This window comes from Bubalus bubalis, chromosome 3, assembly GCF_019923935.1.
Source record: "Bubalus bubalis isolate 160015118507 breed Murrah chromosome 3, NDDB_SH_1, whole genome shotgun sequence".
In the NCBI taxonomy this organism is placed as follows: Eukaryota; Metazoa; Chordata; class Mammalia; order Artiodactyla; family Bovidae; genus Bubalus; species Bubalus bubalis.
The window spans coordinates 15,274,619-15,302,226 of NC_059159.1; the positions used below are offsets into that span (position 1 = coordinate 15,274,619).

Here is a 27,608-nt window from a genome sequence, read left to right on the forward strand (position 1 = left end):
TGCTCTGGGCGGCAGAAATGAAAGTTGGCCTGACTGTCCCAGTTCTCATGGCTTTTCCATTCATCCTGCGGTATTCTCTTGGCTCATGGACAGGTTACTCTTGTTTATCTCAGTCTTGTTTTTCCAGACTGGACCAACTTCGGGGTCAACCCGGGACCCATAGCCCATGACGTCCCTCAGCCTCCTCCCCTCGCCCTCCAGAGGCCCCAGGTGACTCACTGCCTTGGTTGGAAGCTTTGCAGTTTCCCCTGCCTCAGCGCTGCCGCTCCGCCACCATCACTGCGGCCCTGCTGGATGCCTGGCTGCTCCTGCTCTGGCTGCTTTCTGGCCACCCCTGCTTCTAGGGGCTGGAAGAGAGGATTTCCCCGCTGAGTGATCATCGTTCCGTTCAAAACTCATCGAAGTGGCCATGTCCTTTCAGAGTCAGATCAGTTTTCTCTCCAGGAAGTTGGGGCAAGTTCTCCAGGAAGCAGGTCTGATGATGCCGCCCCTGGCTGGAGGCCGCTCTGCTAGAGTGTGTGCCCCTTGACCATGTGCCACCTGAGCGCCAGGCCTACCTCCCAGAGCCGGCATGGGGTTTGGATCTGGCGTGCGGACCCCTGATCCCTGCCCCGGCAGTACTGGTGGGCCTCCTCGCCTGCCTTCTGGCGGCCTCCTGCTCGCTCCCTGCTGTCCCTTTCCCAGGTTAACCCCCGCTTGCCCTGCGGCTCTGACACCACGCCGTGTCCCAGAAGCCTCTGTGACCCTTGCATCTGGGAGAAGTGCCCTTTCTCTGCACTGTGAGGGCCTGAAGAGAACAGGGCTGTGCCCATCTTGCTCATTCTTACATCCCAATGTCACCCCGCACGTTGAAGGCACTTGATGAAAACTGTAAAGGGTGAACAGATTGTGCGTGTTTGCCTCTTACAGTGACTTAGAGCTGGGGAACCCATCCCCACTGCCTTTGACTTGGTATTCTCTGCAGTCCAAGGTCAAGGCCGCTGCCAAGGCACGTGCTGAAGAGGAGGTGACTGGTGTCTCAGCCTGCTGGGGGCAGGGATGCTTTGTTGGCGGGGGCCGGGGCGGGGTGGGCACTGCTGGAGGCCCCTCTGTCCTTCCCACGCAGGAGCAAGGGTAGGGCTGCCAGATAAAATATAGGATAGCCAGGTAGATTTGAATTTTGGATAAACAGCTAATATGTTTTTAGTATACTGTATGTCATATGTGGTGGTGGTGGTGGTGTGAGTCACTCAGTCGTGTCCCACTCTTTGCCACCCCATGGACTGTAGCCCTCCAGCCTCCCCTGTCCATGGGATTCTCCAGGCAAGAATACTATAGTGGGTTGCCATTTCCTTCTCCAATGTCATATGTGGGACATACTCGTGCCAAAACATTTTTTAAAAATTAAATTTAAATTTAACAGGGCACCCTGAGGGTATTTTCCTTCTAAGCCTGGGAACCCTAGCAAGGCAGTGTGACCCACCAGCCGCAGGGGATCTGAGCTCCTTTTACAAAGTGCATTCTGCTCAGTCTGGGTTCTTCCTGCTCTTTGAATGCTTTTGGCCAGAGAACAGAGAACGCTCAAGGCGTGGTTTCCAGGGCTGTTACTAGCACATTTAATCCAGTGCATCTCCCTGCATCTCAGTCCTTGACCCCAGGTACTGGACTCTGACTCCAGCTACTGGACTGGGTGGTCAGGGAAGGCCTTTCCGAGGAGGGGATGTTTGAGCTGAGATTTGAAGGAATAAGCCAAGTGATGATTAGGGAAGAACATTCTGAAGGAGAGTGGCCCGTGAACTTGTTGAGTCTGAGGACCACAGAGGTTAGTGTAGCGCAGTGAGCGTAGGAAGGGAGGGTTTGCATGGGGAAACCTTGGCCCACATCCTTGTCCCCAAGAAGGGGTTTAAGGCTGTGCCCCTTGCCGGTCACCACCCCCCAACTGCAGGGTGGATGCTTCTCTGGCCTCCCAGGCTGAGGGCCTCAGCAGCAGGGACAGGGGAGGAAGCGAGTGAGTGTCCATCCCCTGGGCTCAGGGATACCGGCAGCAGTGGCAAGGCCACGCGGCCCTGCTGCTTGACCGCAGTGCGGTGGCATCGTCTGCTCTTTAAAGGGGTGGAGACATGCGTCCTTCGAGCTGAGTCCCTGTGTGACTGGCCCCGGTAGAGGCAAGCTGCCTCGCTCAGAGAGCCACCTCCACCCCCTCCTGAGAGCTCGGCTGGGGGCCAGGTGCTCTCCCCTCTAGGGGGAAGTGCTGCTGCTCAGGCCGCAGGGCCGCAGGGGATGGGGAGACCTCGCTCCCACCTCAGCAACTCTCCCCTGGCTCACAAGGGGCTTCCAGCCCTACACTAGGACACTCAAATCAGGTCCCCAGTGAGGCTCTGCTCCTCTCTGCAGCCCTGTCCACCTCAGTCCTCCTCCTCCAAACCCAAACACACAGGCCAAACAATGCGAAATGGCTCGTTTCCAAGGACACAACTCACAAGGTACTTGTACTTGTGGCCTGCTGTTTGCCTGTTGGCATGTGAAGGAAGCTGTTTCTTAATTTAAAATGTCCATTAACTCCCTCTGGCTGGAGCGCTACCCCAACAAAACTTCTGTTCGTGGCAGGTTTAAGCTTGCTCACTCAGAGGGGGTGGGCCCAGCTGTGTTTGCCCCATCAGAAGGTGTGCCCAGGGCAACAGGCACACTGAGGTCTTGCCATGGCTTGAGAGCATATTCTGTCTGTAAGGAGGCACTGGATCCCCACGGCCGCCTTGGCCAGGCCCATGGGGAGCCCACAGTGCTGGGGTGGGGGGTTGGGGTGGTGTCCCTTTGCTGAGGCTCTTTGAGGTCTCTACAGGAGGAAACCCCATTTCACTACTACCTCCAGGCCCTTGGTGAGTCGTGCCAGGCATCCGACAGGAAAGAACCTTTTGTTCTGAGCTTGTAGAAAGTCTGAGCTGGACTTGTTATCTACTCTCAGTGCTTCCTGGATAGGGGGGCCTGGATGGGGCTGCGCTAGGGGCTGGCTCCCTGTCTCGGCCGTGGTTCCTTCCTCTCTTAGCCACTGGGGCTGGGGAGGCTGCAGTGGCAAGGTCTAGGCCTTCGTGAAAGGCTGGTGAGAGCTGATATTTATCTTTAGGCTGCTGACGGGGGAGGTGGGTGTATGGGTGTGGGTGGGTGGTAGGTGGCACAGTCTGGGAAAGGTCCCTGGCTTGGGAAAAGGGGGCACATCACCTAGTGTGTGTCTGTGTGCACGTGTGTGTGTGTATGTGTTGGGGTGTGGGTGCTGCAGAACTGAGGAGGCAGTGAATCCAGCCTCCCTGCAGAGTGACACCCCCACCTTCCAGGTTGCGAGGGAGGGCGAGTCCCCCGGGGTTGAGGGAGCGCCGAGGAGGGGCAAGCCCTGGGCCACGTCTGACACCTAGTGGCCACCTGAGCCCGGGGCGGAGCGAGGGATGAAGGTGGGAGGGAAAGGAAGGGCGTGGAGCCAGGGAATCTGGAAGCGCGGAGACCAGGCCGGAGAAGGGTCGAGGTTCACCGGTACTCCCCCTCCCGTCTTGCCCCGGGTCGCGCCTCGGCGGACCAGGCAACCCACCCCGACTCAGCGTCGCCCGCGGCCTCCGAGTCCGGCCTAGACTAGGCGGCCCCCGCACCCGCGGGGCAGCAGAGCCCCGTACGCCCCCGAACGTGGCGGACCCCGGAAGCCAGGTCGTGAGGCCCGCATTCGAAGGTTACCCGAGCTCGGGTCCGGAGGCCGGGTCGCTGTAGCCGCGGGTCTCGCGCCGCAGCCCCTACCACGCTGGGGTCAAGGTTCAGGCCTGGTGGGGCCCCGAAGCCAGACCAGGCACCATGGGGAACCCGGCCCGGTCAAGGGTGCGCGGACCCGCCGGGGCACTTCCGGCCCCCGCGCCCCCCGCACGCCGCGTCGCCAGCCTGGCCGCCAACCCGCCGCCGCCGCCCGGTTGCCATGGCGACGTGGTAGCGCGGCCGGCAGAACCGGCGGGGCAGCCCGGGCGCGGCGCGGGCGGCTCGTGGGCCAGTCGGCGGCGCGGCGCGGAGCAGCGAGGGCGAGGTCCGGGTCAGACGTCCGGCCAGGTAGGCGGCCCGGGCCGGAGGGGGCGAGCCGAGGCCCGGTGGGGAGGAGGCCCGGCTGTATGCCGGGGCACCGTGGGTTTAGGGGTGCCGGGCCTGGGGCGGGACCGCACCCGCGCCGGAACAGGCCAGGATCCCGGCGCCGCAGCCAGTCTTTCTCCTGTCCTCTCCTGCCGCCAATCTGACTCACTGCACCTGCTTTCCCTGGGCTCAGGGCCACGGAGCCCGGCCCGACAGTAAAGAGCTCGACTCGCTAGCTGTCGGCCGTTGGTCCCGGTCTGCCTCTGCGCCTCGTCTCTTTGGAAGTTAGAACGGAGCGGCAGGGAACTGCAAGTTTATGTGTAGATGCACGGTTAATGTTTTGCCATATACCAGAAACCAGGCAGGGTAGAAGTGCAGCAACCAACATTTGCCACACCTGAAACGGAGCTGCCAAACTGCTTCTAGTGGCCAGGCCTCCCTCCCTCTGCCTCTTTCCTTTGGGGTGAGGTGTCTAGCTTGGAGGTCCCTTATTCTTCTGGAACACCCCCAGCCTCTTGGTGGGCGAGGAGTCTCCCGTTTGGGAAATCCTTTCCCCTCGAGTTGGCCGTGGTAGGCCCTGAACTGTGGGTACAGGGGTTGGAGAATTAAGAGGGGGAAGGGATCTGCTGCTGCCTCTGACACCTGGGTATGGGGGGCACCCCCCGGTTGTCCTGAACCCCAGGGCACCACAGAGAGGAGGATCCAGGTGGACCCCTTAGTCTCAGCTACATCTTTAGAGGCTGGCACCCCTCCCAGGTCTTTCCCCCTTTTGGTTGCCCCTCTCCTCTTTCATGCTACCTTGGCTTTGACGATTTTCTAAGACTCATTAAATGAAGCTCTATCTTATCTGGCTTCTGTTCCTTCGTTTTCATAGCAAAATCAAATAAAAAACCCACAAAGCTTTGCTACCTTCTCATACATATCTTGATTTCTTCTGTGCAATTGGATTGAGGCAGAAAATACAGGCAACTTGTAAATGCCAAGGGGAGCCCCATACACAGAAAGGGCTGCTACAACCTCCCACCTCCACCCCTGGGCAGGAGGGGCCTCCAGGACCTGAGTGGAGGCTTTGCTTGTCCCACTGCTTCCCTGCCTGCGCCATCTTCCCTTGGGCGGCTTCTAATACAAAGTGGTTCTAATGCTAGAAGATTTTGGTGGAGGAATTCACCCCAGATCCAGGGCTTTCTGCCCAAGTGTGGGGATTCTTGGTAGGCAGAAGGGAGGGTGTGCATTTATTAGAGGGAGTCATGCTGTCTGCTGCCATCTGGCCGTCTACAGCCCTAAACCTCATGTGTCAACAGCTTCTGAAGTGTGACTCTTCCTAAGGTGCTGTTAGAAAAAGATTTAGTTGTTGTGAGATTGCTATTTACCTGAATGCCTACTATGTGGCCAGCAGGTGCCAGCACTGGTACATATTCTGCTTCATCTTTGCTACAGGCCAGTAAGGTGGATCTCAACACGCCCCTACCTTTTGGAAGAGGAATCACGCTCATAGAAGGCTCTTGGCTCCCTGTCATGAACAGTGGGGCTGGCTTTGAAATCACATCCATCTGACCAGGGCTGCATTGTGACATTCTCCTTCCTCCATTAAAAAAAATAATAAATAAAGATAATTGTATTTTACAGTCACAACAGTATAAAGACAAATATAATCCAGGCTGGGTTAAAAATTAAAATATTTTATTCAATCCTAGTTTGTTTTTTCTTACGATTTTAACAGAAACCAACACCTTTTTTTGTGAGTCCCTACAAGTATTGAGAGCCCTGACACTGAGCCCCTGGACCTAATGGAGAACTGGGCTTGGTGTCTGACCTCAAGCTTCCTTCCTGGGGGTTACTTGGGTGCCAGTGGTAAGAGAGTGCCCCATCTAACAGCCCAGCCCTCATTTTGCCTCATCTTTCATCACATTCGAGGATATTCCAAGACAATTGAGTCGTTTACCCCTTGTACCCAAGAAAAGACCTAGCCCTCAACAAAATCTTTTCTAACCCGATTAAAACGCTGCTGCCGATAAGGTCTGCGGCCAGGCCAGGCTCCTGCTTCCAGGCTGTGGACGTGTGTGGTGTCTGGTCCTCATAATGAGATTAGGCCTGGTGGCCTTTCAGTGAAGCCCCCCGGGCTCAGGGAGGGAGAGGGATGCTTGCTGGCACGTTCAAACCCTGCGGCAGCTCCTGGCCCTGGTTGTCCAAGTTAAGTGGGGCCTGACTGCAGGTGTGTGGGGGCAGGGTGGGGTGACGGTCACAGCCTGAGATCCCAGAAGCTGCCAGAGACCCCAAATCCCCATCCTGTGCTCTGACAGGAAGGAGGGCAGCCGAGTAAGGGTCCACATGAGCTTGCACAGGTGCTTGGTCTGGAGGGCCAGGAAGCCTTTGGGGTGCAGGTGGGCTGCTTCCAGGCCCTTGACGTTGCTGCCCACATGGCTCTGGGAACACAGGAGGCCCCAAAGCTGCCAGTGTTCTGAGGTACCACCGTTAGGAAAGAGGGAAGGGTGAGAGAAGGAAGCGCAGGGGTAGGATTCCACGGCATTTGCTTACTAGGGAGTGAATCCCAACTGATTTCAGGGCTAGCAGACTCACCCACCGTTTGTGGGTAAGTCGGATTCCAACCAGAGTCCTCGCAGTATCTTCTCTGCACCCCTTGTTGTTGGAAGCAGCCCGTCTGTGCCCAGAGACGTGCTGTCAGTTACATGAACCGCAGAAGTGATGGGCAGCTACGTTGCTGAAGGGGTCTCAGCTCATTTTCCGTGAAGCACAGAACCTGCTCGGAGCTTTGTCTTTTCGGTATATCTGGATTTTTTTCACTTAGATCTTACTGGCTGTGAGGCCAGCTGAGGGGAGCCTACAGGTTCCCCTGCCTGAGGGGGACTGGTCTTGCTCCTTTGGTTTTCCTGTCATCCCTCATACTCAGGTTTAGAACCACCTTCAGACTGGAAGGTGCGACAAGGGCACTGCTTAGGCTTTGGTGAGTCCGTGGTCATTCCTTATCTCTGACTTCCCTGGGACACCTCGTTACTGGGGTGAAGTAACAGGAGAGATGCCTCTGGAGCAGGTGTCATGAAGATCCTGCAGTAGTCTGTCCCTGTCACCTCTTCTCTCTAACCTGCCCGTTTCTACCTGTAGCCTTTTTTCCCCAGAAAGCCCATGGGGGACACCAATGCTTGAAGTAATGGTGGGTGTGAGCTGCCTTATTAGAGTGGGTCCTCGAGAGGGTGAGGCGGGCCCAGGAGGATGGCATGGGAGGGGAGAGGCTGTGCCAGGGCCGTGTTTCTGAGCAGTCAGGTCCTCTGAATCCTTGCTTCAGTGCCGAGGAAGCTTTCCACTCTCGCCTAGTTACTGGCGTTAGAAAGCGCAGAGCCACACCCCTTAGTGGGCACCCCCTGTAAGATGGCCACTCCAGCATGAATCCAGAGTGCCCAGTGGAGTTTAACTCAGGGGCCCTTTACTCTAGAATCTGCCTCTGCTCTGCATCTTGTCTGCAAGGCCCCAGAAGGCGGGGGCCACGTCTCATCTCTATGTTCCAGCATCCAACAGTGTGGCTACTGCTTTGCAGGCACTTGATAAACAACTGAGTTGAGCAGTTCTTTGCCACGGATGATTTTGGACAAGTCATTTATCCTCGTGTCCAAAATCATCTGCAGCAGAATCCTCCTGGGCTTCTCTGGTGGCTCATATGGTAAAGGATCCGCCTGCAATGTAGGAGACCTGGGTTCGATCCTTGGGTTGGGCAGATCCCCTGGAGAAGGAAATGGCTCCCCACTCCAGTATTCTTGTCTGGAGAATTCCATGGACAGAGGAGCCTGGGGGGCTTCAGTCCTTGGGATCTCGAAGAGTCGGACAAGACTGAGCGACTAACACCTTCACTTTCAGTATTTATCCTCTTTGAGTCCCAATTTACTCACGTGTCAAATGGGGGTAATACTCCTGTTACCATCATAGATTATTGTGAAGACTGAAAGAGAGAACTCAGGAAGAGCTGAGTACAGAGCAGGGCTCCCGCCCTTGAGGCATAAAAGCTCACATCTCCAGGCTACCATCTCAGGGTGCCAACAGCACCAGGGTTCGGACTCCCGGGGACTCAGGAGGTCTTCAGTGAGGACATTGAAGCCACGTTTTGTCATCGCACTGTGGCCTCGTGTTTTCAGCACCACCAGGCGAGCCTCCATTTCTCAGCGGCTGCTGGGTGTCCTACAGGTTTTGTTTTTGTTTTTTTTCGGGCACAGCTTGCAGCATGTAGGGTCTTAGTTCCCCAACCAGGGATCAAACCTGTGCCCTCTGCATTGGAAGCTTGAAGTCTTAACCACTGGACTGCCAGGGAAGTCCCTGTCCTACAATTTAACTCAACACTGACACTACCTAACTGGAGACAGGGTTAGATCTCAGAGGTTAAGGGCTTAGTCCCACGAGACTGTCCCCTGACCCCATTCAGATGCTAACTGCAAGTCCAGGTTGTCACCGGTGCTGCTGACTAATAGGCTACAGATCAGAGCTTCCCATGACCCTCTTCTCGGGTTCAGTTAATTTGTGGATGTGTTCACCAACCTGGGAGCTCTCCAAACCCTGTCCTTTGGGGGTTCAAGGAGGCTTCGTTATACAGGTCTGACTGATTAAATCATTGGACATTCGTGGCTGAACCCAATCTCCAGCCCCTCTCCCTCCCCAGAAGTCAAGGGCGGGACTGAAAGTTCCAACCCTCCAGTCACAAGGTTGGTTCCCCTGGTAACCATCCCCCAGTTTTCTAGGGGCTTCATTAACATAATATAATATTAACATAACAAAAGAAATGTTTAAGGCTTTCTTCACGTTAAAAATTCCTAGGGTTTTAGATGCTCTGTTGCATACATTTCATATTATAAATCAGAGTACCATGGCTAAGAAGAGAACTCCCACTTCTGCCCATCTCATGATGAGACCAGTTGGGAAGGGAAAAAGCTGGCTGTGGCTTGCGTCACAGCGGAGCGGCTCGGGACCCAGGAGTGCTGTTCTCGGCAGCCCTGAGCCCCGCTCTGTCCTCGCTGTCTAATGGGCGGGCAGACTGGCAGGTCGGCTGGGGCAGAGCCCATTCTTTCTGTTCTTCCTAATTCAGAGCTAATCAGATTCTGACTGTGCCCCGGGCTCTCAAGAGGAATCTAATAAAGGAGGAGGACAGCATCTCTCTGTTCAGAACAGTTTTCCTGTTGGAGTCAGCACAAGGGATCAGATCCCAGAGGACACCCAAGGGGGAGGTGGATGCAGTCCCTGCCTGCAGGGAGCTCACAGGGCTCTGCTGCAGAGAGGCCCATGCGGGCTTAGCTCAGGGCAGGACCGGGGTAAGTAAGCCCTAGGCCAGCCTTGGGGACAAAGCGGTGAACAAAATGCCCATTTCAGGTTGTGGGGCAGGAAGCGCAGGGGAGCATGAGGTAGAGGGGTTACCGCCAAGTTGCGCTGTCAGAGCCGTGGCCTGGGAGCACCTCCACCAGTGGACTTGGTAGGAAAACAGTGGGGGCTGCGGGTGGAAACCCGCATGGGATTAGTTAAGGAGTTGGCATTTGACCATCACGTGTTGGCGGCCCTTTGTGCTTGGAGGGGCAACAAGACTAGGGAGCTGGCTTTGTCCCTGTCCCTGTGGGTCAGGCAGATGAGGGTAGGGAGGGTAGGGAGATGGGGGCAGAAGTTCTAGCCCTGCTGGGTGGCGGCAATAAAGGTGGCTGGGAGGGAAGTGCTGGCGAGGCCTGGGGGAGATGGCCACACTGGCGACCTGGGGGTCAGGAGAGGAATGTGGCTTTGGATGTGCGGACCTTGCAGTGCTTGAGGGATGTCCAGGTAGACGTGTTAGTGGACAGCTAGAAACGGGGTTCGAATTTGGAGGAGAGGCAGACTGGCACTAGGGTTAGCAGTCTCCAGCGTGGGTATTGAGCTGATGATGAGCAAGCGAGAGTTCCTGAAGTGTGGCATCACTGTGTCCAGGGCTTCTGGAAGCAGGTGTTCCCACCTGCAACGGGGGTGCTTCGGGAATGTGTTTTGACAGAATGTATCCAAAATCTAAAAAAGAACCTAGCCCTTGCTCAGGATCCCATTTAGGAATTAGGTGTGCAGTGATGATAACCTAGTGTCTAGAAAGCTGGCTAAATATTTAACAACAGGAGATAAGGGATTGGTTAAAATATGAAACTGTCGTGTAATAAGACAACTATGATGTGGATGTATGTTCACTGACACGAAAAGATGTGCGTGGTCTAGAATTAAGTGAAGAAAGGTTAAAAATTGGTAGTCATGTTTCTGTAAAAGAAAGTATGAAAAGGGTATAAATCAAAACATTGATTACTTGTAATTTCTCTCTTTTGTTTTTTTTTTTTTGCTTATCTGTATTTTACTACAGGGAGTGGGTTATCAACACTGCCTGCCCGGCCCCCACTTTAAAAAACGGTGGCATTGCCAACAGTAGTCCAAGGTGGCTGAGGGAAGTGGGGGTAAAGATGGTCCGCTTACCAGGAGGACACGGCCTGATCGACCAGACGCTAGTTCTTTTGAGCTGCACAGGGTAGAGGGTGAAAAGTGAAAGTGAAAAGTCAGTCGCTCAGTCGCATCTGACTGTTTTCGAGCCCACGGACTGCAGCCTACCAGGCTCCTCTGTCCACGGGGTTCTCCAGGCAAGAATACTGGAGTGGGTAGCCATTTCCTTCTCCAGGGGATCTTCCCCACCCAGGGACTGAACCTAGGTTTGCTGGCAGATTCTTTAGTGTATGAGCTACCAGGGAACCCACTGTGCTCAGTATGTATTAGGAGGGATCCCACAATGTGTTAGTCAAACCTCTCTGCTCAGCTGCTGTTCTCTGCCAGTAATAAGGAGGAGGGTGTTTCCAGGGCCACTGGGAGAGGCTGGGGCACTGCAAGAGGCGAGCCAGGGGAATGGAGCGCTGGGCCCTCTGGGAGCCCTGGCGGAGCCTTTCTGTGGCCATAGGACGCGGGCACCGAGGCTATACTTGCTTATCCACTGCTTCCTCTCTTCCCATCCCCCCTGGCTGCCACTCCCGCCCGAGTGTGGGAAGAACCAGTAGGTTCCGGGTGAAGAGCTGGCACACAGGCCTGTCAGAGCTGGGGCTTGGCTTTGGTGACAACCAGGCCTGGGCAGAGGAGCCTGGAAATGGCTCCCACTGGCCCCTGGGCTTGGCTTCCCCAAGCCCCATTGAGACCTCTCCCCTCCCACCTGCCCCCATTCCTTGTCTGCTGGGTGGGAGCAGTGACACACATGCTCTGGCACCGAATCCTTGGGAGCTACGTGACCCCAGGAGTCCGTTCTTACCTTGCAGGGCTCAGTTCAGGAAGCCTGGCCTGGGAGCAGTGCAGGCCTACCGCCCCAGGTGTGGCAGGGAGGAGCAGGCGGAGGCAGGAAGGGAAAGGGCTGCTTGAAGGCTCCTGTCTCCCACGTCCTTTCTGGTGAAGCAGCTCAGAGCACATCCCTCTACTGGCTGCTGCCACGCTGCTGGGGGCTGCTCTGTTGGCAGGACTTCTCTCACCTGGGGCTGAAGCTGAAACAGCAGGCAAAGGGGAGTCAGGCTCCCATTTCTCACCCCAGATGCCCTTTATGGTTCATCTGGAGGAAAAACTCCTGCATCTTCAAGGAATGTGCTCACTTCTCTGTATTTCACCCATGAACCCGACCTGAGAAAACCCAGGGCCTCGTGAAACAGAAAGCACTGCCATGGGGCCCTCCTGCTCTGCTCAGAATGTGGAGGGCCTTGACTTGCACCCTCACTGCAGGTGGAAGTGCAGCCAGGTGTGGTCCAGTTCTGCGGGAAGCCAGGCCCCTCCCGCTGGATGCTTGCTACATGAGCACAGAGGCCGGGGAGCAGGCTGAGAGGGAGGCGGCAGGCAGGCATGGGGCGGATCTTTGGAGGCTGTGAGCCATTCTTCTGAGCTCTGCCATCTTCTCCGCAGTAGCCGCCTCAGCATGGAGGGCCCTGCCAGCCCAGCACGTATCCCCAGGGCGCTGCCCTACTACGTGGCCTTCTCCCAACTGCTGGGCCTGATCGTGGTGGCCATGACTGGTGCCTGGCTTGGTATGTACCGAGGCGGCATTGCCTGGGAGAGTGCCCTGCAGTTCAACGTGCACCCCCTCTGCATGATCATAGGCCTGGTCTTCCTGCAGGGAGACGGTGAGTCTCTGGGTGACACCACCTGGGAGCGGGTTTGAGGGACCCTTTCACCCCGGAAGCTGGCTCAGAGCCTGGGGACACTGGGAATCCAAATCAGGGCCCTCTGAGGCTGCTGGGTGGCAACTCCTTTCTGACTTAAAAGTGTGTGTAGATGATGGACTTGGCAGAGCTAGAGCTCCTCTCTCTGGGGTAGGATCCAGGCTGTGGTTGGCCATGCACTCTGCCTCAAGGCCAGGAGGCCATGGCCTTCTCCTTCTAGAAACAAGAAAGCTGGATCTATCCATTTTTCCTCGAGGTGGTCCTGGTGTCAGCAACCCCTTCCGCAGCAGGCTCCTAAGAGGCGTTCCCCAGGCCCCCTGGCCCTGACCACCTCAGCGGAAGAGGGGGAATTCATTTCGGATCACAAGGTTCTGCTTTGAGAACCAGGGGTTTCCCAACCAGGGAGCCTACTTGCTAAAAGTAGTGAATATGTGATCAGGGTGCTGGACAAACTGAAGACCATCAAAGCTAAGGGGTGAACTCAGAAGTACGTGGCACCTTGGTGTGCCTGCTTGATGAGCCTAAAACAGCCTGGAATACCCGGGGACAGCTGATAAGAAGGTGCGGGGTGGGCGCGCCAGGGCGCAGGAGCCTTGTTTTCTTCCCCCTTCCTGTGGCTGGGGTACCTGGACAAGCCCTAGACTCAGGTCCCCTCTTCAGCCGAGGGTGTGTCTCCTCGCTGCCCTGGCCGGAGGGCTGCGGGCTGGGGTCAGCGTGCTGACCTTCCCTTTCTCACGGCCCACAAGCCCTGCTGGTTTACCGCGTCTTCAGGAATGAGGCCAAACGCACCACCAAAGTCCTGCACGGGCTGCTGCACGTCTTCGCCTTCGTCATCGCCTTGGTGGGTGAGTTGGGGGCCGGCGCGCCCTTCCTCCACCTCTGCTGACTTGGGGAAGTAGCTGCTTCACTGTCCAGTCCCTGCCCCTCCCCAGCAGCCCCCCAGGTAGGGACACTGGGTGTTGGCAGCCACCGAGCCGGGACTGGAGCCCAGAAGTCCCGCCCAGGCAGGTTTCCCTCGGGTCACCGCATCCCCTCAGTCCCCATCAGCCCTGTCCTCACGCTACCCCCGCCTCCCGCCAGGCCTGGTGGCGGTGTTCGAGCACCACAGGAAGAAGGGCTACGCCGACCTGTACAGCCTGCACAGCTGGTGCGGCATCCTGGTCTTCGCGCTCTTCTTTGCGCAGGTGAGTCCTCGCGGCCCCACGGTGGCGGGGAGGGGCAGGGAGCAGGCCCCGAACCGGCTGCGGCCAGGTGTGCGCCCGGAGGTGCGCCCAGGGCGTCCCCGGGCTGCGCGGAGCGGGCGCAGCTCGGTCCCCGGCAGCACCTCGCCTTTTCTCCCAGTGGCTCGTGGGCTTTAGCTTCTTCCTGTTCCCGGGCGCCTCGTTTTCTCTGCGGAGCCGCTACCGCCCGCAGCACGTCTTCTTCGGCGCCGCCATCTTCCTGCTCTCGGTGGCCACCGCCCTGCTGGGCCTGAAGGAGGCGCTGCTGTTCGAGCTCGGGTGAGCGCCCCCTCCCGGCGGCTCTGTGCGGGGCGGCCGAGCAGGGGCTTTTCTCCCGGGGCGGGGCGGGGCGGGGCGGGGTGGGGGGCGGACTCGGGCTTGGGACCCCAGGGCGTCTTTCCGGCTGGGGTGAAGGGCACTGGGTTTAAGGGCGACGCCTCAACCCCGCAGGACCAAGTACAGCATGTTCGAGCCCGAGGGCGTCCTGGCCAACGTGCTGGGCCTGCTGCTGGCCACCTTCGCCACGGTCATACTCTACATCCTGACCCGCGCCGACTGGAAGCGGCCCCTCCAGGCGGAAGAGCAAGCGCTCTCCATGGACTTCAAGACGCTGACGGAGGGCGACAGCCCCAGCTCCCAGTGACGGGTGCCCCATCCTGGCCCCTCCTGTTCCAGGGGCCCAGGCAGGTGTCCGTCCCGCAACCGCCGCTGAGGGTCCGGGCAGGGCTGGGCACAGCGGAGGTAGGGGGGGAAGTCCTCTCTGAGCGCAGATTTTTGGGGTTCAGGCCCCCTCCGCTTCCTGCTCCTCGCTGCTGCTGCTGTCGTGTTAGTCCTGAGCACGCGTCCCCACTCCCACCCCCACCCCACTCCCCCACCCCCGCCCCTGTTGCCACCCGACTTCCTCCCCAAGATGGAGCAGCTTTGGGTTAAGGCTCTGGGCCTAAATGGGTCTGAGAGTTGGGGGCGCTCCCTTCTCGAGGCCGCAGTGAAGCTGAGACTTGCTTTGTGTGACCCCAAACTCCTGGCAGGAGTCTTGCGGCCCGAAGGACCGGCGCTCTGAAGGGGCCCAGCCTTTGGCAGCGGAGCTAGTGACATTATATGTGAAATATGCTGGTGTCAGGGCCAGGTTCCCCAGGACAGGGGAGGGACTCCCTGGGACTCTCTGGACCCAGGCTTTGGCACAGCTGCGTTCTGGAGCCTTCCCTTTCTTTAACCCTTTAGCCCCGAGGTGGCTTTGCCTTGGGGGCCGTAGACTTGGGACAAACTTGCCGTGAGCCGCTTCAGAGGGCAGCCCAGAGAAGAGCCTGGAGGTGGGCGCTGGGGGGTGCTGGGCCACCTGCAGGGGCCTCTGTCCCCGCTGGGCCAGGCCTCCGCTCCTGACCCCCAGAGCTCACGGGAGGCTCCTCTGACAAGAGGGCACAGGCCTTTTCCCGTTAAACAAAAAGCTGCCGCTAAAAAGGATAAGGTGCCCCCTTTCGATTTCTATGAGGAGGGTTCGGGAGGACGGGCTCCTCTCCTACCTGCGGCCGGTCTTTGCAGGAAGTTGGGACCAAGACGGAATCAGATTAATCCAACCCCCCCCCCCACCCCTCCCCAACCCTGTGAGTGTGTAACGCTGTTAGCTGAGTCGCCGTTTGCCTTTGGTCTAGAGATAACGTGATTAGAGCATTGATCTGCGCTTCTTGGACTTGGCAAATGCTCTCTCCTTGTTTTCCTCATTTTCTGGGCTTTGAGGAACATGACGCAGTTTCAGACAAGACAGACTTGACTTAAGACATTAATAAAATTTCCAGTTCTGACTACCGTTTTTCAGCAGCTGCCTCTCCCAGCTAAATGCTGCCTTCGAGAAAGGGGGCTCATCTCCTTTAATACTCGAATTCCTACAACTCGGCCTTTGCCGTGGGGGGTCCCGCCTCAGGCGATGCTGCTCCTCAGGGCAGGTGGCGGAGGTGGGCGCCCTCCCCAGCAGGGCTGCCTGCTCCCCACCCCACCCCGTGGCCGCTCTGGGCTCTGCTGCGGCTGCCCACCTCCGCACACCACCGCATGCCGTTTACACTGTTCTTTGATCGCCTGGTATAGTCGATGTTTACACGTGGGAAAACTCCACCTTAGACAAACTACCAAAGTAGGATTGTGTATCTCTCTTGCCAGAAGGGCACAGAGAGAAACAGAACCTTGGATTTGCAAAGAAAAAAAAAAAGTCTGAACACTGGCCTGTTTGCCAAAGCATATGCTGGATAACTAATGAGCCAAAAAGGCACCCCCCTCCTCACCTGCCCCAGCCAAGCTGATCCGTGGTGGCTTGTTTTATTTTGCCTGTGGCCAATCTTCGAAGAAGTCCAGTGTAGTGCTGGTACAACAGATGATTCAATAAACGTCTACAGCAGATCTCTGGCCTGTTATCTTCATTTCCTGTGGCAGTAAAAGGAGCCAGCTCTTTTAAAAAGCAGATACGTGAGGTTTGCCTACCAGGGTCGAGAGAAACTGCATATCCCCAGGCTGGGCACAGAAAGTAAAGTGACTCATGCTGTTTATCACTTCAGAGCACTACAGGCTCTGAAATGGTCCTCGCTCTGGACCCCAGTGAGGGAGGCTCTTCCAAAGGGTTAGAGAAATTCTGTTCCCAGACAGGGTGTCCAGGAGGGTGGAACCGCAAGAGCCTGATGGGACCTAGGCAAGAAGTTGCCCTGCCTATTCCATTAACCTTTTTTGTTTTAAAAATGTCTCAAAAAATAAAAATATGTCTCTTCATTCCTTAAGAAGAGGAGCAAAGCTTTGAGAACAAGCTGAGATTCTACTTTAGATCAATCCCCGAGGGTCAGGCAAATGTGTTTCCAACGAAGCTGGGTGTGACCTCAGATCTCACCAGGATGCACCATGTGCTCCTGTCACTTAATGGCAATTTACCCGGGGGCTCACTATTGAAAGGGACCCTACAGAACATCCTCTGGTAAGGTTAAGTCATCCTTCGGTGACATTGATTCTTACTTCCCAGCACTCTCTTTTCTGTATCAAATCTGGTGTTGAGCGTGTCTGAGCCAGAGCTTGAGAGGTCTTTGCTTGATACATCTGTAGCGCCTCCTGAATCAGGGTGTCTGTGTGGACCTTCGTCTGCTTATCAGCCTGAACACGCACCATGTGGCCTGCCTCACGTCATGAGGTGGCCTCGTGGTCAGGTTCAGGGGTGGCTGTCTGCGAGGGCAGAGGCATCCCGACCCGGTGAGCGTGCCATCTCTCTTATGGCTCTGCGTCACGTCATGAGGTGGCCTCGTGGTCAGGCTCAGGGGTGGCTGTCTGCGAGGGCAGAGGCATCCCGACCCAGTGAGTGTGCCATCTCTCTTATGGCTTCTGCACCAGCTTCTGAATTTTAAGGACCTCTGTGCTTGAATATTCGAACGATGCCAGACTCCAGGCTGCCTCTCTCTCCAAGGCAGATCGCCTACCCACTGGGTTGGGAACCTCGAGAGGTCACAGAATTCTCTTGCCCAAGGCACAGTTGTGTCTCCGAAGGAATACAATTTCAGAGCTCCCATTTTTAAAGGTGAAAGAAGATGATGCTCCGATTCCACTCAGCCTCGGCCTGTGGGAGTGTGACTGCCCACGTGCATGTCTGCACAGCGGTGTGTCAGACTACAAAGAGCACCTGTCAGGGAATGAAAACAGCAAGGGGAAGACCTACAAGAGTGTTACTGAGGGCACGGCTTCCTGCCGCTCGAGTGGCTCTGTAGTCTGGTTCAGAGCCAACAACTGTTCAGAATTAGCTTTGTAGAATTCCTTTTACCTTTCAACCATTGCCTCGGGAATCCTTAAAAATCTGTTTTTGTTTTTTTTTTCCCCCTCCCAGCCACTTATCCCCTTATCGTTTCTGCTCAGGCTAAACTTCCAGAGTTCTCCGCTCTTTGAAGGCAGTTCTAGCGTCCAGATTGGGATGACCGCACACCTGGTGTTCTCCTGCTTCCCCAGTTGGGTGCTTTGAGGGAAATGGATGTAGTGACACAGCAGAAATGTTTGTTTATCACAGTCTGGTGTTGCGAGGAAGAGGTCTCCTTCCTTGCTTGTCCCTGAAGCAGACAGACAGGTCGCAGCTGGGTGGGAAAAACCCATGACTCTGTCCTTGAGGAAAGGTTTTGAGTCTCCAGCCAGTTTCCGGAAATCTGTACCCTCTCCACAGCATAGCTGCCTAGTTCTCTATATGGTGAGGACTGGAAATTTCTGACCAGATTTCTTTCTTTTTTAAACTGTATTTTCTTTGCGGCTGCACCAGGCCCTTGTTGCGAGTGGGAGCTACTCCAGCTGTGGTGTGCAGGCTTCTCTTCCTCGCAGCGGCTTCTTCTTCTGCGGAGCAGGGGCTGGGCGTTTGGGCTTTAGTTGCTTCACAGCATGTGGATCTTCCAGGTCCAGGAATTGAACATGTGTCTTCTGCTCTGGCAGGTGGATTCTTAACCACCAGACCAAAGGGAAGTCCCTTGGCCGGACTTCTGAAGAAAAAAAATAGTCACTGGAAGCAGTGGGCTTCCGGCTTTAACCAAGTCAGCCTTGGGAACTATAACCCGTGCTGTCCCCCTGCCTTGGGCATGCAGCCTCTAACGGGCAGCCTTGGATTTGGGGACGGTAACTGGACTGAGGTGTAGCCTCAGCTATTAAAATCAAACAAGGAGAGGAACTCAGTGTTCCCTTGGCCTGGCTGGAGAGACCTCTTCCATGGAAGAAAGAGCCTCCTCTCTCTCAATGAACGCAGTGGGCCTTGGCTGATGGGCCCTCAGGACTGTCTTGTCCAGGGTTCTCTCGAGCCCCTCGGTGTCCAGCTCTCAAGAGAGCTCTGTAACTTCTCTGAATGAACAAGAGCCCAAAGGGGTGACTCTAAATATCCCACAAACGACCAGCCAAATCATTAGGAATTGGGCCCAGCCAGCTGTCCCTGAGGGAGGCATCCTTAGCATGGTGGGCCTCAGAGACAGTGGCCCGAGTCAGCTCCTGGAGAGGTACTGTAATGAAAGGAGAAAGCACCACAACACCATGTTTTTCCAAGTGTTACCCATTTATAAATAAGTACATTTGCTTTCATACATACAGTTCATTGTACAGATGGCGATCTGTATACATGGTCAGGAAATTGCATTCATTTAACTTTTCACATCTATCTCACACAGCTCACATGTACAGACAATAAAACTGCTCAAGCAAGGACAGCAAAGGAAAATGTCTTTCCTTATACACAGGGGGCTAGATGCCTCTGTTGGGTGTGGGACCTCCCCACTGCACGAGTTCACAACCGTGTGGTGTTCAATATATCAGGATAGAGAACAAACATGCATTGGATAATATACTGTACAGAGAAAGTCCTTTACATCTGAGTTATAGAAAACCTAAAGGAAAACTAAGTGCATTAAAGCTTTTTCCAGCAAGTGTCTTGAAAGGACAGCAAAGAGGAGGAAGAATCAAAATCATGTTAGTACAAATCACTCTTTAATTGTAGACTGTACAGGTCTGTACTAATTAAAATCATCTTGGATTTGGAGGAGACAGAACAGAGACAAAGATGCTATGCTGGATGGAAAGGAGGCCAAGCCTGAGAATGGCACCTGCCCTGAGCCTGACGAGGAACTGGCCCCACTCAGCAGGAATCAGCCAGAGGAAAAAAAAATAGAAATGAAAACACCTCCCCCCCACCCCCCCACAAAAAAAAAAATCAACCCGAACTGGAACAGGAAGTGTAACTTACAGGATTTCCAAAATAACCCGTGAAGGAAGCAGAGATCTGGAGCCAGCATTTCTAATTTTTTTCCAGTAAGTTGGTTCACAATAAGGCAGGTACATTCAAGTACTGAATTTTCCAGAAATAACTCTGTCTGGTCCTGGGGACGAAAGGGATTGAGTCGAGTTCCCCTAACCAGGTGTTCTGGTTAGTGATTAGGCAAAAGAAAAATCCAGCCAGCGAGTGCTACAACAATAAAGCAGCTAGGCTCCTTCCTTTCCACAGAGTAGGTGTAAAAAAAAACAAGAGGGATGTTGGTCTGCACCTGTGTGTGTCCAGCAAAAACCTGACAGGTCAGCTTAGCAGAGATATCACAGAGTCAGCAGGAAGAAATGAGATGGAACGGGTGAGGAAACATGAAAGTTAACACTTGATTTTTGGTGTCCAATTACATGTTCATTTGGTACTGACTTTCAAAGCTCTGGCTGTGGCCATCAGCTGGCCACAAGCATCTCAGGGTGGTTCAGCTGCTGCGAGGCACTGGACACCGAAATGCAGGTTCCCAACACTTCAGCCCTTGAGTGGTCTGTATTATAAAAGTTGATGAAGACCCAGTGAGTATTCAAGTACCTTTGCACAGTGGCTCCACCAGCCCCGTTGTGCTTGTGTCCAGGCCCCCAGCCAGCCACCTTGTCTTGGGAGCAGCCAGAGTGGAGTTCAAGGCATTGCATGGTGAAGGTTTCCATGACACGTCTTTGTAGGTAGCTCCTACCCCTAAGCCCTTTGTTCATTGTTGTTAGTCATGGTAGATGGTCAGTCTGGAATTCCTAGAGGAGGAAGAGAAAGCCATACCTCCCAGCGCGCACGCCACCACCACAGGCCTGGCGTGGGAGCAGCAGCAGCTGCCTCTGCGGGGTGGCTTTTCAAGAAGCAGGCAGCCCAGGGACAGACAGGCGAGGTGGGGGTGGGGAGGCTGGGATGGGGTTGGGCACACCCTGCCCCACGGGGGTGCCTGTTCCATTTTTGTGGCAAAGATTCAGTGAGCAACAGGTGTTATCCAAGGCAATTCTGCAGTAGAAAAATAACTTTGAATTCTTTGAATCGAACCATCCAACTGTGACACCTCTGGAGTTGTAAAAGTTGGAGGCCGAGAGGAACTGAGAGGGTGCTCATGGGGAAGGGAGGGGTCTTCTACATTCCCATCCACCCACCGGAGAGAGCAAGGGAGATCTGGTCAGCCTACCCCCAGTCTCTGCCTGGCTGAAGGTCCAAAGCAGGTAGTGTTCAAAGAGTGTATCCTGCCACAACTGGCACAGATGTGTGGAGACCCCTTTCCAGGCCTTTGTTCCCTCCTTCCTGGATCCTCTGAGCCTATGGGCCTGCCTGTCGGCCTGGCTGTGGCTCCCCCGAGATGCTGCCGTTCTTTGCTACCAGACAAGCCTGGTGCAGAGCCACAGTGACACCTAGTGGTGAAGTGTGGTGAAGCAAGGTGACATCCACAAAAAAACCCCACTGTGACTAAAATCTAAGGAAAATACTAATGGATATTAAATTAGATATGGATTCATTTTTCTATTGGGTACATCTCTGGGATATAAAAATACCAATATTTAGAGACGGGGGTTCATAAACTACTGTACAATATAAGGACCGAGAATACCTTTCTCTAAGCTGTTCTGTTTACAGTAACTTAGGAAAAGTGTTTAATAATCCAGGCTTAACTAAATTAGCAAACTCATATCTCTGGACAACAACCTTGGGTACTGTACATGATTCTAATTCGTGGAGTTTTCCTGAGCCTTCAAGTTAAACACGTCTAGAAAGAAGGGCACGTGGGAGGGGGACGGGAAGGGTTTGTGCTCTATTAACTTGGGACTTTTAATAGTGCACGTCTGCAACCCGGAGAAGACACAAGAGCAGATACAAAATGGTCTCCATTTTGTCCATGCCAAATTCTCATGTTACACAGGGTTTTCCCTTTACTTTGTAAATAAACATTAATTTTTGTTAATTGTGTGCCTTACTGATCCAGTAAATAAAGTAACCATGTCTCAGGAGTCCCTAAGAAAATTGCTGGAAAAGCACTTTAAAATCACTGCAAATATTTTTTGTCTTTAAAAAGTCTTAATCTTTTTGATGCTTATATACAAGTTATTTCTTGTGCTATAAATGTTGTGATCCACTGCTTGCTTGCTTGCTTTCCTTTTTTTAAATCCCTTTGAAAAACACACTAAAAGACAAGGGAGCTTTTGCCATTTTCTAATGAAGACATTACTCACACTTAAATATCCAGTTACTTATCAGAGTTACAAATTCAAACAATAAAGTGCACCCATTATAGACATGATGTGATGGAAACGCATTTAGTGCAAGAATTCTGGTGAGAGGAATTCTGGTGAGAGGAAGGTACTATTTGATGAGAAACCTGTAAGCTGAAGTTTGTCACTGTCTCCAGCTCAGGGTGACGTGAAGGGGGTGAGTGGAACTTACCAAGCTGATCTGAAGAACGCCCCCCCACCTGAAGCCAGACATGGATGCCAGCAAGTGAGGGGGCATCTCTAAGATACAGTACTAAGATCATCCCGTGGCAGTGAAGTAGCAAAACAGGGCACAGGCAGTCTGCTGACAAAGAAGAGCTTTGCCTCCTGCTCCAGTAAGGTCCAGCTGGCACTTTTTAGGCAAAAACAACCGGCACCCAGTAGTGGCATTCACGCCCTCTTACAATGGCCACAAAAGGACTGTATTTTGACTGTTGACAGCTTAGGCGTTTTGTCCAAAAAGGCATGGACCCTAAACCTGTTTGCCCTAGAAAATCCTAAGAGACATGCTTGGGAGAAGTGGCGTCGATGGCATATTTATAAAACTACAGAACCTGCTCACCCACTCAGGCAAGAGCAGGTGGTATGTGTGGTGCTGTGAATAAACAGGGGCACTTTTCTAATGGACACTGAGAAATTCTCAAGATGCGGCAGCAGCTCCTCAGTGAGAGGTGGTTAAGAAGGGTGAGATGCAAAGGGCCCAACAAGGCCGAGACCTGGACAGAAAATGCTGAGAGGCTGCTGGGCTCCTGGTCGTGGGCTGATGCCACAGCTGTGCATTTCATCATCTCGGTGAGAGAGAGAGAGGAGAGAAGAGACACTGATGTCCGCTCTGGGCTAGCTGAGTGGGAGACAGTCCCTAAAAATCAGAGAGTGGACAGAGTCTGGGTCTTGGACCAGCCCTGCCGTTTACTTCCAGCACTGAGACACACACATCCTGGCCTGTTCCAGGCTTGCGGGGCGGAGGGGTGCATCTATTTGGCAGAATCTATGTTAGTACAGAAGTGTTTCTGATTTCAGCTTCACGGTCCCCATGACTTAACAATTCTTTCAGAGGACACTTAGTATTACAAACAGGTCTGGTCACATCTGGATTTCTGTTCAGGAAACTGCCCTTCCTGTAGCCCTTTACTAACAAGAGCAGAATGATTCCTGTAACAGAGAACAAATTCCCTTTTGTTTAGTTTTAGTTGTTTAGTTTGTTAATTTAAGAGCTGACAAACAGTTGCTACCGGGCCTGTGCTAAGGCTTTGGTTCCAGAGTTCTTGTTGCTGGCCTCAGTCACTCAAAAGGACTGGTTAGCAAATGACCACAAGACACAGGCGATGGGTGCAGGTTATGGGGTCAGAAGGCTTACTGTCCATCTCATGCTCTCCCACAGAGGGCTGAAAGGGGTCTTTCTTCACCCTGAAACACTTCACTGTATCTGGATTTTAAATATCACTCCTGAGATGTCCCTGGCATTCAAGTGGTTAAGACTCTGCACTTCCACTGCAAGGGGTGTGGGTTCGATCCCTGGTTAGGGAAGCAAGATGCCACGTGATGAGTGGCAAAAAAATAAAAACATCCACCCCCCGCCAAACACTCCTACTTAGAAAAAAAAATAAACAATTCCTGTAATGACAGATAATGAAACCACGGTGGGTGGAGTTGTGACCACATCTGCCACGGAATGCAATGGCCCTGGGCGCAAGCTCTGGGAATCAGTCTTACCATCCCCAGAGGACTCAATTTCCTTTTTAAGGAACCAATTCTTTACTAAACCATCTGGGTTAAAAAAAAAAAAAAAAGAGGACCAGTAGAACAAAATCTGGCTCTAGGCAAAGATCCAACTGACAGGATTGCCACGCCAGTCAATCTCTGGGGAGAACATATATACTCTGCGTGGAATACAACCCTCAGTGACACCTCAGGGGCTAACAAATAGATTTCTCCAGGACAAGAACTTTCTACAGCCTTTCACTGAGAATCCAGAACAGTTCTTTTTTCTCTCTCTCCCCATATACTTATTTATTCTCTCCCCCACTCATGGAAAATCAGTAGCGTTTAATGGTTAATTTGGCTAAAAACATAAAAAGAATAGCTCGCAGTGAAGTATTTTAAAAACATGTACGATTCCCATTCAATTTCCTCGGCTGACTGAAATATTAAAGGGCTGGTTGTTTCCTGAATGTTCCTACCATGCCTCTTGGGCAATCCATGGAGTGACATTTCAAATAACTGTATTGGTGTTTTCTTATGTCTTCTCTTTCTCCTCGATCCTTTACCCCCATAGGGACACCAGCAATAATCTAAATGAACATTCTAGACTTGACAGCCGCAGGGACCTGGCAGTCCAGGGGGAGGAGACCACGGCACAAGAATGCTCTGGGGTGGGGAGGGCTGCTATTTGGATAACACTGGATAAGAATGCAAAGGCAGAGGGGCGTCGCACTCTTTCTACAAGTTCCTAGAAGAAAACGAACGCGAACATCTCATCTCATTTTCGTAAAAAAGGAAAAAGACATTTTACACAACAAGAACATCAGTGAAAGCGATTGTCTCGTGGAAAAAGCCGACCAGCGCATCTGATCTCCCTGGGTTGAAGCTCGCGGGCACAGCAATCTCCTCGCTGGCGTCTGAAGAGGGAGAGAGCGTGTGGCTGGGGCACGGACCAAAGAAACCCAAGTCCCGGCTCCCTGGAGGCCAGCTTCTCAGTCGGCTGCATGCAAAGGATTTTGGCATGTGGGCTGCCACCTCTGAACACCACGCAGAAACTACATGAGAAATTAAGCCAGAGAACTACCTCGGATGTGGGAAACCAAGCCTGAAGATGTGCAGTGAAAACATATGGGTCTCACTCCAACACACGTCTTTTAAACATTAGACTCCACAAATGGTCTCTTTGGTTTGATAGGGGATGTCTGCCCTTGTCGAGAGTCCCGGGACAGCTGTCTGTACAGGTTGTCCTGGTAGGCCTGAGCCACAGGGAGGGTCCGCGCCACCTTCACGTCAGGGTAAGAGGAGGCCTGGCTGACTCTCTCCAGCAGGTCTCCGCGGGACCCGTTTGCCAGCATCCCGTGGGGGCTGTAGTAATCGTCCTCCAGCAAATGGCCATTCTGTGCATTGTTGGTCTTGTTATAAAAGGCGATGTTGCTGATGGACGATGGTGGGCTGAAGGACTCAGGCTGGGGCAGGCCGCCTGGAGACGTGGGGCTGAGAACGGTATCCACGGATGACACCGCCCAGGTCCGATTCTGCTGGTGAAGGTGGGGGTACTGTTGAGTCCGGGCTGTTTTATCTATGATCCCCATGAATGGTGTGGTCCTGGATCGGGTGGGCTCACTAGGGTAACCTCCCTGCGTGGGAGACACTGGCGACAGCTCGTCACATGACCTATCGTACGCCGGTTTCAGCGGAATCTCCATCTGCTGGATGGAGGAGGATGGCCGGAAGGTAGGTGTTAGGTTGGAGGCAGATGCGATACTATTGCTAGATGGAGAGAAACGCAGGCCTACGCTCTGGGAGTGCAGCAGTGGCCTGGGAGTCGGTGGGTGGGGTTTGATTTCACTGGGGTTGACACTAATAGGTCTTCTGATTAAATGCGACACGTCGGGGGAGCCTAGCTGGCTGGAGGAGCGCTCCAGGTCCAGCTTTGAGTGGCACACTGGGTAATAGGATGCAGACTGGCTGCGCCCAATCTGGGGCGTCTGGCTGTATCTCATGCCGCCCCGGTAGGCTGACGAAGGTCGCTGGGGAAGGTCTTCCTTGGCCAACCCTCCATGCTGGCAGATGGCACCTGCACTCAGGCTGGCCTGGACGTGCTGCACAGGTCTCCCGTCCCCTACGATCCCCCCAATTGACCCCTGATAAACCAGCCTGCTCTGACTCACTCCTATGTCTCCTTGGGAAGACTGGTATTTACTGGCCATTGAATGGGCCACTTGGCCATAGGCCCCCGTGGAGAGGACGGTGCTTGAATGCACGGCCGAGCTGGGCTGGTTGCTCCTCACAATCTGGGCTTTGGCCGGCTGGAGCCGGAGCCCAGGCTGGGGCACGGCCACGGGAAGCTGGGGCATCTGGTAGGGCCGCTGGGCCATCTTGGACAGCGGAGATTTCGGTCTGCCAGGAAGCTGACTCACATTTGTTTCTTGCTGATAGCGCACAGGGGAGCCTGACTGGGAACGGTAGACACTCATGCTTTCCGCTGGAGGGCTGGCCCGGTACTGGGGGCCTCTGCGGAGAGGGGAAGGGGGCGGGCTTGGGTATTCCTTGCCTGGCCCTCCCATAGGAGGGGGGCTGAAGCGGTAGGAGCCCCCCTGATGAGCCGGGGAAGTGTGCGGGGGACTAGGCCGATAGTGTGAGTTCTGGTGAGTTGGAGAGAGCGCGGGTGAGCTGGACTGATAGCTCTGTCTGGTGGGAGAGCCTACGGAACTGCTGGACCGGAAGTCAAAAACCTGATGCGAGCCGAGGGGCGAGCCGGAGATGTAGGCTGAGTCCCGGGGGGCCGGGGAGGAGGGTGGGCTCTGGATGATGGGGAGCCCCTGGCTGGGCCGAGCCTCCGTTTGGAGGCCGATGGACACATTCTCCACGTCCTGTTCCAAGAACTCCTCCTCGAGTATGTCCTGTACGGAGTAGATGTCTTCGTGCTGGGGTTCAGGCTCTGCTTCCTCTGGGAGCTGCTGCTGCGGAGGCTGCTGTTGCACCGGCGGCTGCTGCTGCATCTGTCGACACTCCTCCTCCACCCGCAGCAGAAGCCGCTGGATCTCACGGTTGTTTGGACACAGCTTGATGGCCTCGTTCAGGTCCTCTAAGGCTGCTGCAAACTGTCTGCTTGACGAAACGTAAACACAGGAATGGAGTTATTCTGAATCACAGGAGTCACCAGGAGCTGAGGGCCTGGTCACGGTCTCAGACAACTGTTAGCGCCTGAGTGGGGTGGGGTGCGGGTGGGGGGCGTCCGGGGGCTTTGGTTGCATCTGATTTGTAAGGAAAGAAATAGGTAGGCTGTCATTCTGGAAGAGCCCAGAATGATTCCCTAGCTCCTTCAGCCTCCATCTTCCTTCTGGCCTCTCTGGGATCAGTGGAGAAACGTCCCCATTTGGTTCAGTCCAGCTAGGCCCTTCAGGAAGTGTCTCTTAGTGCTCAAATGCACACCAGGTAGTCTGAGGGTTGGGTGGGGTTGTCATTTACAGGGTCACTGTCAATTAGCTTAGGAACAAATCAGTAACTACGATATTAAAGAATCTTGCTGATCCAGCAGAATTTTTTCTTTACATTTTGGCCCCAATTTTCAGGCCTGTTCCATCCCAGGCAAGAACCCTGTCCTCTTCTGCCCTGTCTACCTCTTGCCCCGCTGCGCTGTGGCTCCTCCACTTGGCTACGGCAGAGCTGGGCAGGTATCAGGTTTGCTGACTAGGAAACTCAGACTATCGTTTACAAACAAGGACACAAACTGTCGGAGATATTCCCCTCCGCTCTGTCAACCTTGCCCAGAAAAGAGGCAGTTGGCCTTGTGAGGAAGGAACCATCCCAGGGGAAAGAGAATCTGATAGTTCAGCTTCTGTGAGGCCTCTGTTGCCCCACCTAGCCAAGACTAAGATCACGGCCACTGTCATCTCTAGACTTAACCTGGGTCTGATTTTCAGGACAACAGCTCCCTGGTCATGGATGTGAACCTGAAGCAGTTCTTCGACAGGCAGAGCTGGGGAGAAGGGCAGGGCGCTGGCCAGGTGGCATCAAGGACAGGGATCAATGATCTATAAAGATCACTGATGGCAGTTTCTAGATCTTTCTGGAGCCTTTCCTGCCCCCTGGGCGTGAGGGATGGGGTTTCTCTGGGGCCCTCGCAGTCCTGGCCCAGGTCCTTCTGTGTTCCATGCATTTATGGTGTGGTGCTGGGAGGGGCGGGTAGATAGGAAGGAGGTCTGATGCCGTCAGACTGGAGGGGAGTCCCAGAAGGAAGACTAAGTGATCCGGGGACCCCCCGAATGCCTCTAAGCAAAGAAAGAGGAGTCTGTGATACGTGACCCGTCCTACTTTTCCCTCTAGAAGGGTTAGGAGGATATTCTGCTCTCTCTCAAGAGACCAGTGTCTCTTTGTGCTGTCTGTTCTGGGGGTTAAAAGAGCGACTGAGAGATGGCAGAAGCCT

The 27,608-nt window shown here is 54.3% G+C and overlaps 2 protein-coding genes and 1 long non-coding RNA gene across 15 annotated transcripts in view; 1 reads left to right on the forward strand and 2 right to left on the reverse strand.

Annotated features, from left to right (window-relative positions):
- The first annotated feature begins 2,946 nt into the window (after positions 1–2,946).
- Positions 2,947–15,853, forward strand: LOC102393427 (transmembrane ascorbate-dependent reductase CYB561). 4 transcript variants are annotated; one of them, XM_006044135.3, is made up of 6 exons: positions 2,947–3,076; positions 11,989–12,206; positions 12,992–13,090; positions 13,326–13,429; positions 13,587–13,744; positions 13,916–15,853. In XM_006044135.3, exons 2-6 carry the CDS (start codon positions 12,002–12,004, stop codon positions 14,106–14,108), a joined length of 759 nt encoding a protein of 252 aa, XP_006044197.1. In that variant the 5' UTR covers positions 2,947–3,076; positions 11,989–12,001; the 3' UTR covers positions 14,109–15,853. The 4 variants fall into 4 exon arrangements, with proteins under 4 accessions (XP_006044197.1, XP_044794740.1, XP_006044195.1 ...); XM_044938805.1 differs by lacking the exon at positions 2,947–3,076 and adding an exon at positions 3,430–3,501; XM_006044133.3 differs by lacking the exon at positions 2,947–3,076 and adding an exon at positions 3,908–4,056.
- LOC112583650 lies at positions 10,379–15,877 on the reverse strand. The gene is made up of 3 exons (XR_003107751.3): positions 15,739–15,877; positions 11,354–11,579; positions 10,379–10,582 (listed from the first exon to the last, which is right to left on the reverse strand). It is a non-coding gene; the product is annotated as an uncharacterized LOC112583650 (long non-coding RNA).
- A 2,605-nt stretch (positions 15,878–18,482) lies between these two features.
- Positions 18,483–27,608, reverse strand: part of TANC2 (tetratricopeptide repeat, ankyrin repeat and coiled-coil containing 2) — a 363,388-nt gene continuing 354,262 nt past the window's right edge. For 7 of the 10 annotated variants that reach the window (XM_044938797.2, XM_044938800.2, XM_044938802.2 and 4 more), the window contains one exon: positions 18,483–26,290. In XM_044938797.2, coding sequence (XP_044794732.1) covers positions 24,334–26,290 — 1,957 coding nt within the window. In that variant the 3' untranslated portion in view covers positions 18,483–24,333. The remainder of the gene's footprint in view (positions 26,291–27,608) is intronic. The other 3 variants (XM_044938803.2, XM_025279872.3, XM_025279869.3) reach the window with 1 other exon arrangement.

Excerpts from the sequence above, each read along its gene's own strand:
- LOC102393427 (XM_006044135.3), top strand. The coding sequence starts at position 12,002 with ATGGAGGGCCCTGCCAGCCCAGCACGTATCCCCAGGGCGCTGCCCTAC. Across the intron at positions 13,091-13,325 it reads CTTCGTCATCGCCTTGGTGG|GCCTGGTGGCGGTGTTCGAG; the intron begins GTGAGTTGGGGG and ends GCCTCCCGCCAG. Across the intron at positions 13,745-13,915 it reads GCGCTGCTGTTCGAGCTCGG|GACCAAGTACAGCATGTTCG; the intron begins GTGAGCGCCCCC and ends TCAACCCCGCAG.